The sequence below is a fragment of the Andrena cerasifolii genome, chromosome 6 (assembly GCF_050908995.1).
Source record: "Andrena cerasifolii isolate SP2316 chromosome 6, iyAndCera1_principal, whole genome shotgun sequence".
NCBI lineage: Eukaryota > Metazoa > Arthropoda > Insecta > Hymenoptera > Andrenidae > Andrena > Andrena cerasifolii.
In genome coordinates this window covers 14,279,192-14,294,897 of record NC_135123.1, presented here as the reverse complement: position 1 = coordinate 14,294,897, position 15,706 = coordinate 14,279,192, and the positions used below count along the sequence as shown (strand labels likewise).

General features: G+C 41.1%; 2 protein-coding genes across 7 annotated transcripts in view; one reads left to right on the top strand and one right to left on the bottom strand.

Annotated features, from left to right (window-relative positions):
• The window catches only part of Dh31-r (Diuretic hormone 31 Receptor), a 163,236-nt gene that overhangs the window by 58,932 nt on the left and 88,598 nt on the right, over positions 1 to 15,706 (top strand). The window lies entirely within an intron of this gene.
• On the bottom strand, positions 2,827 to 12,369 carry LOC143370530 (UDP-glycosyltransferase UGT5). The gene is made up of 5 exons (XM_076815797.1): positions 11,333 to 12,369; positions 8,104 to 8,541; positions 6,037 to 6,268; positions 5,514 to 5,739; positions 2,827 to 4,618 (listed from the first exon to the last, which is right to left on the bottom strand). The coding sequence occupies exons 1-5, from the start codon at positions 11,732 to 11,734 to the stop codon at positions 4,339 to 4,341; spliced, it is 1,578 nt and encodes a 525-aa protein (XP_076671912.1). The 5' UTR covers positions 11,735 to 12,369; the 3' UTR covers positions 2,827 to 4,338.

The window sequence follows — 15,706 nt, the reverse complement described above, 5'->3', positions numbered from 1 at the left end:
GACCGATTGCCTACTTTTTTTGATAGGGGAGTGTAGATAGTGCAGGCGGGAGAATCAAGTGGAGCGTTGAAAGCTGTGGAGGAAATTGAATTCCACGGTTTCTATAGAACAAACTTGCTCCCAGAGTTTATTTTCAGGTTTTATTTCTATGGATAGCCTGAGCTGCGAGGTTTCAGAGCGTCGAAACACGCGGTAGGGGAATTTTCACGTTGCAGAGTACACGTGGAGAAACGAAATGGTTTGGAATGTCGAAGCGAAGTGTGGAAGATCGCATACGATTTAAAAATTTGGTCCAGAGAGCAGGAAACGCGGTGTATCGCCAGGGCAGAAGTTGATTAATTCTAGGTAGAGTTGAACCGGTTTCCCCCGCCTTTCTTGGAACACGCAAAACCTAAAAATTTGCAAGATGCAAGTCATTCCTCGGTGAGGCATTCGACGGTGTTTCTTTTGATGAGTCGGGCTGCGTCGTAATTTAATACTAAGGAAACGTATCGAAAAATTCTGATAACTAAAAGATACGAGAGGAAGGATGTTGAACGAACCGAGCTATCTCTTCAATTTTAATTTTCGCAGGAAATCGTACAGAGTAAACATTTCATTTTATACCTTGAAAATTTGAAAATGAACACCGAAGCAATTTAACAGTGCTGACAGGAAATTAAAAGGAATTTAGCGCTCAAACCACTTTTACACTGTGGGCCAATCTAAAAAATTTCATTTTCTGATCTGTTCTTTTATCAGCCCCAAGATTTTCATTTGATTCTGATGCAATATCGTCAACAGAACGCGGAGTATATACCGCGACTAGTGGAGAAGCACCAACACTAGCATCGCTATCATCGATTCTATCAGCGCACGTTGATTCTACAATATATTTCGATCTTGAGATTTCAATTATGACCCTTATTTCTGCATACCTATTTCCTACAGTAGTGCTGTCAAGTGTCGAAATTCATTAGTCTCTTAGAACGATAGAAGACACTAAACTCGATTAAAAGTCTTCATTGTTACAGTAATATTTTTAATATCGAATATCGATCATTCGACTAGTTCTTTCACCTATCTCGGTTTCTGTTTCCATTCCCAGATCTTCATTTCGTCATTTCTTCATTTCCAAATTTCCTCCTTTTCTCATTTCTTCATTTCTTCACTTCTTCATTTTCTCATTTCTTCATTTCTTCATTTCTTCATTTCTTCATTTCTTCATTTCTTCATTTCTTCATTTCTTCATTTTCCCATTTCTTAATTTGTTCAATTCTTCATTTCTCCATTTTTTAATTTCTTCATTTCTTCATTTTATCATTTTCTCATTTTCTCATTTCTCCATTTTCTCATTTCTCCATTTTCTCATTTCTCCATTTTCTCATTTCTCCATTTTCTCATTTCTCCATTTTCTCATTTCTCCATTTTCTCATTTTCTCATTTCTTCATTTCTTCATTTTCCCATTTCTTAATTAGTTCAATTCTTCATTTCTTCATTTCTTCATTTCCTCATTTCCTCATTTCCTCATTTCCTCATTTCCTCATTTCCCCATTTCTTAATTTGTTCAATTCTTAATTTCTCCATTTCTTCTTTGTCCAACAAGTACGTGGAAAATTTTGCTCGAATTTCAACGTTCCTTGCACCACTGGAGACCTGGTTTCCCGCGCTTTTTCTCACGCCTCCACGGATTCCGTTTCCCTGTATGTTTCGTTGAATGGATCGTGATTAATGGAGGGACGTGTACGTACGTTGGCAGTACAAGGCCAGGTCCATCGATTCAGCAAACACCAACTCAAACGCGACTCTAGACCTTGTGCGTAGAAATTCATCGCGATAGCTTGCTATCATGGATGTCCTCTTTAATGGCTTCCGTCGCTGAATCAGCCCGCCTTCGTTCATACCCATCGGATTTCGAAAGGAAGAATTTAATTGCTAAATGACTATAGCAAAGCAGAAGTACATTGGTGGCAAATAGCAGAGGTTTGAAATCAATATTCAGCACCAAACATGCCAAACTTCTCGTGTAAGCTGCTAACGTGGTTCTATCTACTTTCCCAATTTCCACTTTTATAGAATTAGGAAGATTTCCAGAAGTCGGATGATTATTCCAGGATTCAAAGATTAACTAAGTGTTTGCTAAGGGTACCTATCTTTTCTCCAATTTTTATTACATTTATTCCAAAGAGAATAGAGTCCATTTTAAAATTTCCTTTTCTCTATTTCTAATTCACTTCTCTATTTCGCACTCCATTAATAGAATTTTGAGTACACACGGATATCTGCCATTCTTTGAACAGATTGGTGATCGAAAAGGTTCGGCGAGAGGATTTATTAAAAAAATTAGAGCTCGATTATCAGTACGATTGTGCAGGTCGTCGCGAACTTTGTTAATTATATTGTTGATAAGACAACGATCTGCCCTGAATGCGAGACACGGCCCAAAATTTATTCAGTTTATTAGTACCGGGCGTGATTTAATTCAGGTAGCAAAAGTTTATCCCTGATTTCTTCTCTTTCAGCGAAATTTGCAATGGCCGAATGGAACGAAAATAAAGAGGGAAATGGGGAGCGATTCGTGCCGCGTCGCCGCTGGGTGGAAATGAATTTTTCTAAAGTGGTCGGCGTTGAATTTTCGGACTTTTCGCGCTTCACCCGACACGTGTCACAGCCAACGGCAGTTTTGATGGCTACGTCCGTTGCAGAAGATCCGTGCTCCGCGACAGATTGCTGGGAACGAGTACTGTTTCGGGCGGCCTTCAATGGGATTTCGAATCCTTGACATTCGCACGCCGCTGGCTGCTTAAAATGCTCGAGGAACTGTGTCATAACTGCGAACCGATAACTCCAGTGATTCATCTATATTCTACACTCAGGGTCGAGAAATACAGCGTAATGAACTTAATGGCAGCGTGCTTAAGATGTATTTATTAAGATAATGAGCGAGCTTGATTTCTCCCGATAGTGTCTGTATTATATTGTTTGATAAGTATTAGTCGCAGATAAAGTCCCCAGTAGATAACACTCCGCTTTTCATAGTTGTATTTCTGTAAACATTTAACAATGGACACGTGGTGGTGATAAGAGGCGATATGTATGTAGGTGACTCACAGTATCGACATTAAGCGAGCCAGTGCGCCAGCTCTTTCTACCCTTTAGTATTTCACACTTTCTCTTCGAACTTTTTTTTAAGGGGGTATTCCACTTTCAGCAGTCGAAAAATCAAGCTGTTTTTAAAGATTTTTTTCCTCAGAAAATACGACATATAATGAAACACATCTTTTTGGTATTTATTAAGCTACTCTTATATTATGCCAAAAAATTAAAAAGAATATTTTGTAATTTGTTTTACTTGTTATTTCCCAAGCGTCAATATGGCATCTGAATAAAAACAGTCGAAAACAGTAGTGTTCGTATGATCGTGGTGATTTCCCAGCTCAGGCTTATCTGAAACCAAAAATTCGAAAAGATTCTTAATCTGTACGAGTGTCGCTATCGCCCGCAGCTCAATTAACAATTTGTGTCGGAAAATAACCGAGATTTTTCTCGGGGAACATTCGAGACAACACCATTTTGGGAAACTTTTTTTCAAACCGACGCGATTTTGTTATTTCTCAACAAAAATTGTTGATTGAAATACGGGCGATAGCCACATTCATACAGATTAAGAATCTTTTCGAATTTTCTGTTTCAGATAAGCCTAAGCCGGGAAATCACGTTTCTGTTTAGCTGTCGTACTGACGCTTTGTGAAAAACAAGCACCTGAAACAAATTAAAAATATTCCTTTTAATTTTTTGGTATAATATAAAAGTAGCTTAATAAATACCAAAAAGATTTATTTCATTACGTGTTGTATTTACTGAGAAAATATCTTCAGAAATACCTTGATTTTTCGACCGTTCAAAAAATACCCCCTTAATCAACTCTCGCGAGCGTTCCCCGAATATTTCCCGCTTCGCATCCCGTTTCTAAAAAGGATCGTAGAGCCTCGTATTTCCATTCATCATTTTATTTCGTCTTCGACAAACTGAAACATTCAAAGCGCGCGTACAATTGCTCAGCAACCGACACATAAATTATTATACCTCCATATGGTTCTACTATCTTCCTAAATTGCTTCACTTCCTTTGCACCAGTCGACAAAATGTTTTTCGAAATTTGTCATTTAGTGACAAATTTATTGCCCTTATTATTTTACTGATACAATAGCTATCCTGTACATTCTATGAAATACCAGAAATTCTTTACCAACTACAGTGCCTCGTTGGACTTGGAAATAAGAGATAATGGGGAGTAGAGCCTGCCGATAAGAGTAACGACGGTGTTAACGCTCAAACGTCGGCAGGAAAGAAGGTGTTTAAGAAACTTTCTTTTTGGGAGCCACGGCGTGACTGGAATTAAGTAATGTGTACAGGAGTCGTGGCACGGCGATTAAGAGATAAACCGAAAGGATCGTGGCGAGTAGGAGGAACACGTAAATGTCGAGCAGCTCTAGCTGCCACCACGGGAGATCCATGGCTGGTGATCTGAGGGAGTCTCCGCCGTGCTTGATGATGTATTCGATCCAATAAATGGCTGTGTTCAGGGGGCTTAGAGGCCGATCCCGGAACTTCTTGGAGATTCTTTGTAGCGTTTCCCTGAAAAGGATATGGTAGGTTTTATGTGATCTTTCTTCGATTAAATGAGGCTTTGAGAGCCATACGGACTATCCCACATTTTTTGTGAAATTGAGTTAGTAGCATTAATGGAGAAAATAGGAAAAATTAATTTTTTTCAATGTAGGTTAGTCCGTTTTCGCTCTTAAGGACCACCCTCGCCAGGTCAAGAAATATCGCATCTATGGGAATTTATTTCTAAGTAAGAAAAACACTTATATCGATAAAAAATTTTCAATGAAGATAGACACATCTCTGAATAATATATATAATTTTTTTTCAAATATTAAAACATTCCGAACAGTTTAAATGCGTTTTTCTCGAGACCGTTTTTTCCGAAACGGTGCACGCTGTAATTTGAGTAAAACTCTATGGATTTTTATATAATTTTGCACAGATGTTCTTAAATGCATTCTCTATCGTCCGACCGAAAATTGTTTCGATTCGTTGAAAAATAACAAAATCGCTGCGCTTTGAAGCAAAATACTCATTTTCGTGTGTAAGAAAGTGGACTTTAATTACGCATAAGTCAGGTAAAAAATAAAGTATCGAAAATTCTGAGTAGTACATCAAGAATCTAAGTAGTTTATCATTTGGGCTCTAGTTTATCATTCTTTATTTAAATATTACCTAACTCTTGTAGCTACGCCTTTCATTCAAAGTTTAAACTTTAAACGAAGTTACGCTTCTTTCCTACGTGATCTTATAATATCGTTCTTTAAAATTTTTCTAATCTCTGAACCGGTATTTTGGCATTCGTCGTGTAATCGTATCGTTAAGACTGTCTAGGGAGCTCGAGATATGAAAGAATCCTTGACAGAAATGTCGCTTCAGCTGGACTCTATTGACGAGTAATCTTAAATGAAAAATGTCGTACCTGTATTTCGGATCGTGCAAAATGTCATTTATTGCCCTGTCCATCGCCTCCTCCGTCAGGGTGTCAACGTCTAATCTCACCGCAATGTTGTTCGCGGCGTAGATGTCGACATTGATGAATTGATCGCCAAACAATGGTACACCAATCATGGGTACGCCGTAATGAATCGATTCTTGGGTGCCCATGAGGCCACCGTGGGTGATGAATGCTTTTATGTTTGGATGCTCTGCAAAAATAGATATTCGATATCAATCTCCATTCCCCCTAAATTTTCAACCCATCAAACTTCATCAGTTGAGAGAAACAAAAATTCTGGGCAATGCCTTTTCAGCTTGAACCTCGTAACCAAATCATAGCCATTAATTTCGAAATTCTCCATTCTACGCCCCTTTATCTTTCGTTGACTTTGTTTCACGACATCAGACAAATATTGGCCCTATCCTCGAGCGACGCGCTCCCGTAGTTGCCCGATCCTATCGAACTTCGGCTTGTTTCCAACGAGCTTTCAACAAAGACGACTCACTCAGAACTTCGACCTGCGGAATCCATGGTAAACTGTAGATATTCTTCGGCAAGCCAGGCGGAAGCGCGCTCGGTTCCGCTACTTTCATTAATACCCGGACCGGTGCTATCTTTCCCAGGGAGTTGTAGAATATTTTCAGATGGTTGGCGGGGAAGGATTCGATCTTCACCATCGAGCCGAACGAGAAGTAGAGAAACCCGTCCGTGCTCTCGTTCATCCATTTCTCCAGGCTCTGAAAGCAAGTGGTCGTTGTGCTGTATAATTCTGTCCAACCCCTTGGCCTTTTATCAAATACTTTCTCCTTGCACCCCCGGGGTTCATTCCCAGCCGAATCGATCATTTGATCCGGGATTTGGATGAAACTGAAGTATGATGTAGTCCAAGTAAAGTTAGGAGGTGTTTAAGTCATCATTTTGCAATTGTTGCATAATTATTCTACAGAGGAATTTTCATCCCCTGAACTATACATCGCGCGATGTTGCTTCTTCTTTCGTTTCAATCGGGAAGGATTGGCCTCCCTGCGAAAGTTTGCGAAAGAACGCAGAGCAGTGCTACCTTTGACGGCGTGTGGTTCTTCAACAAATTCGATAGCAGCGAAATGATGACTTAAAGGGGTATACCCGTTTGAACCCTCGGAAAATGTATACATTTTGTGGATTTTTTTACAAGTCAACGGTTTGATGCAGATTTCCCGTTTTTTAACTATGTTTACATAGTATTATGAACTACTTATAAAAAAAGTTTCAGTTAAAAAACTATTGTTTTTCGGAAGTTACGGATACATGTCCGAAAGTCTCTCGATTTTAGACGGCTAAACGGTGGCCCTAAAAACTCGCGCTACGTTCAACCAATTTACTTCAAATTTTGCATGCAGAATCATAATAAGATTCCGCATCGTCCAACGAAGGCTTTTTTTATTTCGATTCCCCGTTTATTATTTATAAAGGAAAAAGGTGGATTTTTCTCTTAGAAAAATTTAACTTTACCTTTGATCTCTCACTATTTCTTTATTTTTCAAAATTTTCAAAATCGCCTTCGTTGGACGATGTGGAATCTTATTATGATTCTGCATGCAAAATTTGAAGTAAATTGGTTGAACGTAGCGCGAGTTTTTAGGGCCACCGTTTAGCCGTCTAAAATCGAGAGACTTTCGGACATGTATCCGTAACTTCCGAAAAACAATAGTTTTTTAACTGAAACTTTTTTTAGAAGTAGTTCATAATACTATGTAAACATAGTTAAAAAACGGGAAATCTGCATCAAACCGTTGACTTGTAAAAAAATCCACAAAATGTATACATTTTCCGAGGGTTCAAACGGGTATACCCCCTTAAACACCCCCTAATTCCCCGCGGACTACATCGTACACCAGTGTCACCAAAATCCATCGACGTGTTCCCTTGGTGTCTTGTACTATGCACGCGAAGTTCCCGAAGTTTCATTTCAAACGAATCCTTCAAAGCGTTCCAAACATCGACTAGCCTCGAACAGGATATTTACGAGTGCTGGGGATGACTGGCAGTAGCGGTAAAGATAGAACATTATACAAAGGCCGCTGTTATTGTAACCCTGAGTGAAAAGGATAAAGTTGCAACGTCAGCCAGATAACCGTAATTCTGATAACAGAAACTGCTATTCCATAACGCCGCAACAGGATGAAAAAATACAGATAAGATTGTGCCACTCAGTCACGGCGGATCAAATCAATTTAACTCTTCAAATCGCCACGATTATTGCAGGCATTGCATAAGACACTCGCGACAGAATCGCGTATCCTGTACCCTCCCAAAGCCACCCCGCGCGCTATAAATCCCCCAAATGCGGGATCTTTCACTGCACTTCTGCTCCTTATAAACCCACAGTCGCAAATCTCCGCGATGGAACGCGAGGCAGACACAGAGCATAGCCAAAAGTGGTGGCGAATTTCGCATCCGACCCCGTTGGCTCCTCGTTCAAACAGACTCTACTTCCTCGGATCGACAGATCCTATGCTTTTAAAGAAATAGCAGAGATCCGTACTCTTAAAGAAGTAAATAAAGGAAACGAAAGGATTGCAAAGATAGTTACAGCAGGTAGTGGCACCGCGTCCTCTTGCATCTCGTCCGCCGTCTGCACGTGTAGCCCCCCGACTTCGATAAGGGCTGGTGTTATCGGTTTTACACCGTTCATGGATAGGTGACTGTTGGCGAGGATCATCGAGATGTTGTTCTCCAGCTCCCTGATGTCTGGAATCTCCGGGCCGAGGTGTCTCCTCATGATCTCGGTCTGCTTCGCGGTCAGGTAATTGAAGTACCATTTGTTGTGCATCGCGTGCACGAAGTTCCACATTCTCTGCCAGAAGTTCATGCGCCGCGGGTAGGGGAGCAGGTTGTTGGGCGCGATGGCTATGTTCTCTGGGTTGCCGATCATGTCGTTGGCCCATGGATAGAGAACCGCGGAGCTGGCACCCACTACAGGCACTTTAAGCACGTAACCCAGGGCGGCGTAGCAGTGGGCACCGAATATCTGAAAACGATTCGGGAGCATTCATTAATCATTTCATCCGCGCCGGGTATATTCGACGCAGAGTATCAGAGGATCTCTGATAGATCGAAATCGCGGGCACGTTAACCCTTTTTTAAGGGTTCGAAGGGTCGAATATTTTTAATTTGCCGAGTTCCTTTAGCTTATCATTCGATTAAAAATAAACTTACTGAAATAATTACTAATTACTTCGTTATGTCTTTATATTAATTATTTATATGAACTTTATTTTTTTATTAGCTCGCGTAGTAGAGTTTCTGGAAGTTGCTGTGTAGTCACTCGATATGGGTCTGCCTTGAAAAATAAGATAAGTGCGAAGTGGGTGAAGGGGTCAGTCCACTGTGACGGTTTGCAAAATTAAGCTATTTTCAAAGATTTTGTTTCTCCGTAGATACAACATATAATGCAATAAATCTTTTTGGTATTTATTAAGCTACTCTTATATTGTACCAAAAAATTTTAAAGAATTTTTTTAATTTGTTTTAAAACTTTTAACAGGATTATAACAAAACAACATTTTTTCAGCTGGTGCAGGTGGTTTAAAAAAAACTATTTGACCGATCAGTCTGAAATTTTTACACGTTATTCAGCACATCAGCGGCTATGGCCGGGACCACGGAAATCTATTTTGTTTAACCATTTCATACTTTTTACAAGGAAAAATGATTGAAAAATCCATCGTATTTCGACACTTAAACTTCAAACCTACGCTATTTTGTTAATTTTTTATCAGTAAAAACAATCCTGGTTCCGGCGACAACCACGCTCATAATACAACACACTTCGTATTTCTTGCTTGAAATGCGTCGTTCTCCCGGAATCACCTGCGCCAGCAGTACATCGCTTTCTCTTCGCTCGCATCAGTGCGATATATATTTTTAAAAAACTGTTAAAAATTTAAAATATATATATTTTTATACTGTCAATAAGTGTATTAATAAGTAGACAAAACATTATTTACGTTGGACATTCGGTTTACTAAAAAATAAATCCTAAAGGATGACAATTTTTCACGACTTCACAGTGGACTGACCCCTTAAACAGATTCGGTGGCTGTGGGTCGTTTTTATTATCGGCAGGGTTAAGGAGGATCTCGATGGAGACGCTTTCGAAGTAAGGTTTTGCTGAAAAATTGTAGTCCTAACGTCTCATTAAACTATAGTTGAATTTTGCATATTTGTAGCATAATCTCGGTACAAGTTCACCGAGGTGGTCCAACGGTCGCCCTTGTATCACACAATTTTTACGCAATTTATCTCTAAAATAATTATTTATTTTAGGCATCTTGTGACACTATCGCCTGCCGATAGCCGCGACGCGATTTTATTTCGCTCTGTTCACCGTGGAAAAGTAGAGAGGCTTCAATGGGTCCTGGTTCCTTACTTCAATAAATGGGTCAATTTAATTACGAAGGATCGACGTAATTAGATGGGAACGTTTCAATCAAGGGCTGACTTGATCATTGCTCGAGCTCTTATTAGAGCCATCGGATATCGCGGACAATGAGTATCGTATCTTCTGCCGAGTTATTTTAAACCAGCGGCTGTACTGTATATATGGCACCATTCATGAATCTCGTAACTTGCGAAACTGGCAGCCTAAACAACTGGTAGCCTAAACACAGCATCAGCCGTACTGACAACGTAAAGATTAGGATATCGTGTCTATTTCGTCATAAGTCAATACACTTTCCTATCGTTTTTAACCGACTTCAAAAAGAAAGAGGTTTTACGTTCGATGTATATGTATGTATGTTAGTACGTATTATGTTTGCCCGCGAATTTCTCTGTAACTACTCGACCGATTTTCGCGAAACTTGTTGCATATAGTTTAGCTTGAATCAACTTAGGTCACGGAGAAAGAATTGTCGAAATCGGTTAAGTAGATTTGAAGTTACACCAAAAATAAGAAATCTGTTTCATTAACCGACTTCATTATTTAAATAAATGGTTATATAACTTATATAACTAAAAAGTAACAGATAAAAAAAAATAATAAACGACTTCAAAACAAAAATAAAAATGCGCTAAAAAGTACAAGATAATTTTGTTCCTTATTTAATCTGCGTCTCTCTTTTTTATGAGGCGACGATATTTACCGCAATTTTATTCTTCTTTTTTTAAGTCGGTTTTAAATTTTATTTAAATTTTTATTGTTGCCGAATCCTGCTGGTCAGCAGCACGCGAATGACAATTCTCCCAAAAAGTACTGTAGAAAGTGGAGAGAAAAATACGCGAGAAACTTGATTGTCCTATAGATTCGGATCCCAAGAATTCTACCACCCTTTCACAATTGAGGGGCTCACAGTAAGTGGAAAATAGGCGCGCGCCATAAATGGAAATATAACGTAAGAGAAATATTAAGAAATATTGGTAAACAGTGTATACATCGAAATAAAAAGAAACTTAATCAATTTTTCAGCTAAAATTTGATAATAATTGTCATTCATCACCTAATTCAAGTACCCTTTAAAATAATTACAGTTTCGCTCCGAATTTCCTGTGAAAATAATTTCTCCTTCAACTCGATCTCCTCTAAAATCATAAAACAGTGGCATGTGCCAGTCCCCCCACAGCCACAGTGACTGTTCCACTATACACTATTATATATAAGTACATATATAAGTACATATACATTTTATTAAATCAATCCTCCGATTTCTGAGTTTATCTCCACTCACTACCACACTCAGCAATCTTAAGCCCGCGTTAAAGGTTAAGTGGAACGTCTGAAAAAATTTCCGATCAGACCTCCGCGAAATCCACATACGTACCTCTATGATGACCAGGTCGTAAGGTGGATCCTTCGGCGGATTACGCACGAGCTCCTGTATCTCCGGTATAGCCAGGCGCTCGCAAACGTCGTTCCCTGCTATCGTGGCCACAGCGTGTGTCACGGACTCTTTGACGAGGGTGTTCATCAACTCGTAGGTAAAATTGTTAAGAAAGGTCAAACCCGCCGGAATAATGGCTAGATCCGTGTAATTCGGGTACGGTTTCTTCTGGGGGAACGAGCTTATCACGTCGACCTGATGACCCTTCTTGGCCAGGCCCTTCATCAGTTTCTCGAACATCATGAAGTGGCTCTTCCCCTTGAAGGGAAATGCTCCCAGTATCCGATACCCGTCGCATGCCGACACCGCGATAAAAATGAAAAGGATCGGCAGCAGCTTCATCCTGGTGCCGCGGTTCCTCGACGTTCGCTCCTCGATCCCAACTTAATCCACCCTCCTAACTGATCGCGAGTCACTTCGCGGGCGTCGACAGAGAAGATTGTTCGCTGGTCCTAGGATGAATTTAGCCACTGAAGACACGTTCTTCCCCGGTCCTGGTGTACGGAAACTTCGGGAAGCACAGTACTCCCTGGCGTCGATTCGAATCCCAACTCGAGACGCTGCTCAGAACACAGGACTGTGGCACTCGGTCGTTCCAATCGGCATAGCGCGGCCTATCAAGCCCCTCGCGTTAAATTGAGGAAGAACCGTTCGCTCGACTTCCACTTTCTTTCGCGTCGACGGGCCGGCGCGAGTTTCGCAACGATATCGGGGGGCACTTCAGCCTACTGCCGAATGGAGCTCCGCTCCCGTATGCCTGAAGTACCGTAGATAAATTCGACCTTTCGATACTTGGCCTGTGTCACGATACGAGAGCCAACAGCATCATATTTACGTAACAGTCGCGCCGATATCTACCACCGCGATCGTTTCACGTCCGACGCTCGACCGCCAATGGAAAAAACTGGTAGCCCGGCCGAACTTCGCTTTCCATTCCTTTCTTCCTCCTGGCACGCACGGCGATGGCCACCGCGCGGGGCTCCTCCACCTGTCGCATCAAACTTTCGTGACGCATTGCCGACGGTTTTAATGAAAGGTTGAAATACTTTCGGATAAGGCCGGGCGTTACTTGCAAAACTTTTCACAATTATCAATGCTACCACTTTCGTGTCGTTATCATTTGACGCGTATGACTGGCGGTTTCGTAAGTGCATTACTCTCGTGTGCTGCTACGTTTTTCTGTCACGATATCTGCGAACAGTGACACGCGGTAAACGTTCCACGTAACTAAGGAGGATCGTAACATAAGATACCTCGACCTTCAATTCATTCGTGATAAACAAACCGAGGTTTGGGTCCTATGATTCGTGAGATTCAGTTCGCAGCTGCGAAGGGAAGGGGGTTACTTTACAACAGGGCCAGGTATCCTTACTCCCTCTCTTTGTTCAAACTTTCGCAATATGAGTAATCCGTGTCCCCCTCCTCCAGCGGTATGCCCCTTCCTGCAGGTTTTCGAGTCAGTCGCGGTGTAGAGTCTACATTGTAGACGCGACCGGCGGTGATGCCCACGGGCACTACCCCCACTCCACGACCAAGCGTACCCCCTCCTAGCGCCTGTACCGCATCAAACAAGCATATCCGTCCGTCCATCTGTGTGCCGTACGCGCTGCCTGGCCGGCGCTCTCCGGCGAGAATTCGTTTTACAGATATTGAAGCGCCTGGCTCGCAAGCGAAAAGTCAACACTTCAAATCCCGGTGCGGATATTCTACCTTTTTTTGGTTAAATTATTTTCTAATTTATCTTTCTATATTCTCAGGAGACTAAAGACTTGAAAACTGTTAATTTACAATGTACGATGTTGCTCTTCTGCCTCTTTATACATAAACAGAAATAAATCTTATTTATTTATAATATTAAATCTCTGTTTATGTATAAAAAACGGCAGAAGACCAACATCGTCATTAGCCAGCCGCGAAAATGCTTTGTAAATTAATAGTTTTCAAGTTTTTATTCTACTGAGAATATAGAAAGAGAAACTACAGAATAATTAATTTAAAAAAGTAGAATCTTCGCATCGGGATTTGAACTTCGGAGAAATGAATTCTCGGTGGAGAGCGCCGGCCAGGCAGCGCGTACAGCACACGGATAGAGAGACGGGTATGCTTTGTAGCGCGGTACATGCGCTAGGAGGGGGTACGCTTGGTCGTAGAGTGGGGGTAGCGCCCGTGCACGAAAACCCACGGTTCTGGCATCACTGCGTCGACCGGTTCGGTTTTAGTGTACTGCCACTTGTGGCGAGTGGAAGGAGGAGGTCTCTGGCCTCGAGCTGCTGAAACATCCTGCGCGAAGTGTAGCTGCATTTGCGCTTCCTTCCGTATCAATGGGTTAAGCGGAACGCGAGCGAGCTGGCTTTTAATCGATGGCGAAATATTAGATTTATTCTAAATTCTCGCGGTTCGAGCATCGACCGCGAGCCTCGGTAAGCAGGCTAAATCGCTGAATCAATTATTGTTATCATCCTCAAGTCAGCCAGTTTAGATCCAAGGTGACACGGGTCACTTTGTACAATGGCTGCGTGCGGTGTAACACTGCCCCGCTTAACAAGCTGATGATAGCAATTCCGCGTCTAAATTACATTTGGAAATCTGAACACCGGAGGGTCGTTTCTCTATTTTCCTTCGTTTAAGCCAGTGTCACTCAAAGCGAACGTTATTGCCCCCACCTCCCGGGCGTTTCAATTATCTGGAGGGACATTAGTCATTAAGGCGGCGATTAGGATCTTTATAACACGTGGTATCAAATGATTACCCAGCAGACTTCTTTAAGCGTGTAAAACTGTAAACACACACGCAGATTTGATTGTATCAGTAGAATAATTCTTATATCAATTTTACAGCATTACCGTCGTAACACACGATATCGCTTTGCGGTAGTGCGGTCCTAAATGTTAGGAGATAACTGCTCGGAAATATTAAAATGGAATAACTGAATAGAACTAAGCGGCGGTGGCTTGATAAAGTTTGAAAAATATTGGTTTAAGGGGGGAAACCACTGTAAAAAATCGGAAAAATCGATTTTTTTCTTTTTCACATTTTCTGAAAGACGTACAGGTTTGAAGAATGCTCTCTGCAAATTTTATGAAGACATTTGCAAATTTGACGGAGTATTTCCCGCGAAGCGGTGTCAAGCGCGCGACTAAACCGAGCGGAACTTTGAACGCGTTTCTCTTGGAATGACATTTTTCAACCACGTTGACAGTTTACAGAGAAAATTATTCGTCCAATTGACTTTAGCAAGGGCATTTATTCTACGAAAAACCCGCCTCTATTACCTGACGATCAGTTTTTTTTAATTAACGACCTCCTTCTATTTTTTTATCAACATTTCCCCAATTTTGCTCCCCAAAACATGATTTTTTTCAGTGGTCCGCTATTTTGGAATTTTCGGGGATTTTGACTTTTTTTGATCGTCACGTAGGCTTCTAGTTTCCGAATATTTTTGTCCTTCTGAATTCGGATTAACCATATGGCCTGGGCACTGTCAAAACTCGACAAGCACGATTTTGCCGCAGCGCACATTTTGACGAAGAGTATACAGGAAACGGATTTATGAATTTGATTGAAAAAAAAAATTTTCACCCTTCAATATGTACATATTAACTATACTAAGCAATACATTGATTCACTTGCGTTGTTTGGTTGAAATAAATTCCCAAAAACACCCTTACTTTTCGGACCATTACAGTGGTCTCCCCCTTTCTTGTGATTTTGTGTGGTAGGGAAGTAGAGTTTACGGAAAGATTGCACCGATGTATCCCGAGGGGGACCGGGGTTTGATTAGTGGGTGTTCATTTGGGTTACATCGTAGATTAAGGACGAACAAGGGCAGAGATAAGGAAACGACCGCTATGAATTGCCAGAACGATCGGTCGAGGTTGACCATGCATCTGTGTTCTTCGGGAGTAATAGGAAAGTTTTAGTGGAGAGAACACTTTGCGCTTGATTTCTGAGAACGAGCTGTTGAATATTTGAAGGTGTAACCCAGATATCGAAATTGCTTCGTAAAAGCTGCGACAGCCACTTTTATTAGCTTCTGTATAGGAGAAGTAGGACTTGTTCATTGTTGCGAATAAAAGGGACCGTAATCTAGAATAATTGCGCAAAAGTCGCGAAGGGGAGGAATTCGTCGTGAATGGTCGAAGAACGCTGGCTGAAATGGGTTTAAAGTTTTAATAAATGGTGGGGGTTTAATTAGAAACTGGGGAAAATTTTACATGCATTGTGTTGCAGCTTTTGTCGTTTTAATTGTGCTGTCGCAACATCAGCGTGGAAACCTGTCGAGAGCTTTGACGCAGCTCCTTGGCTATTTAATCT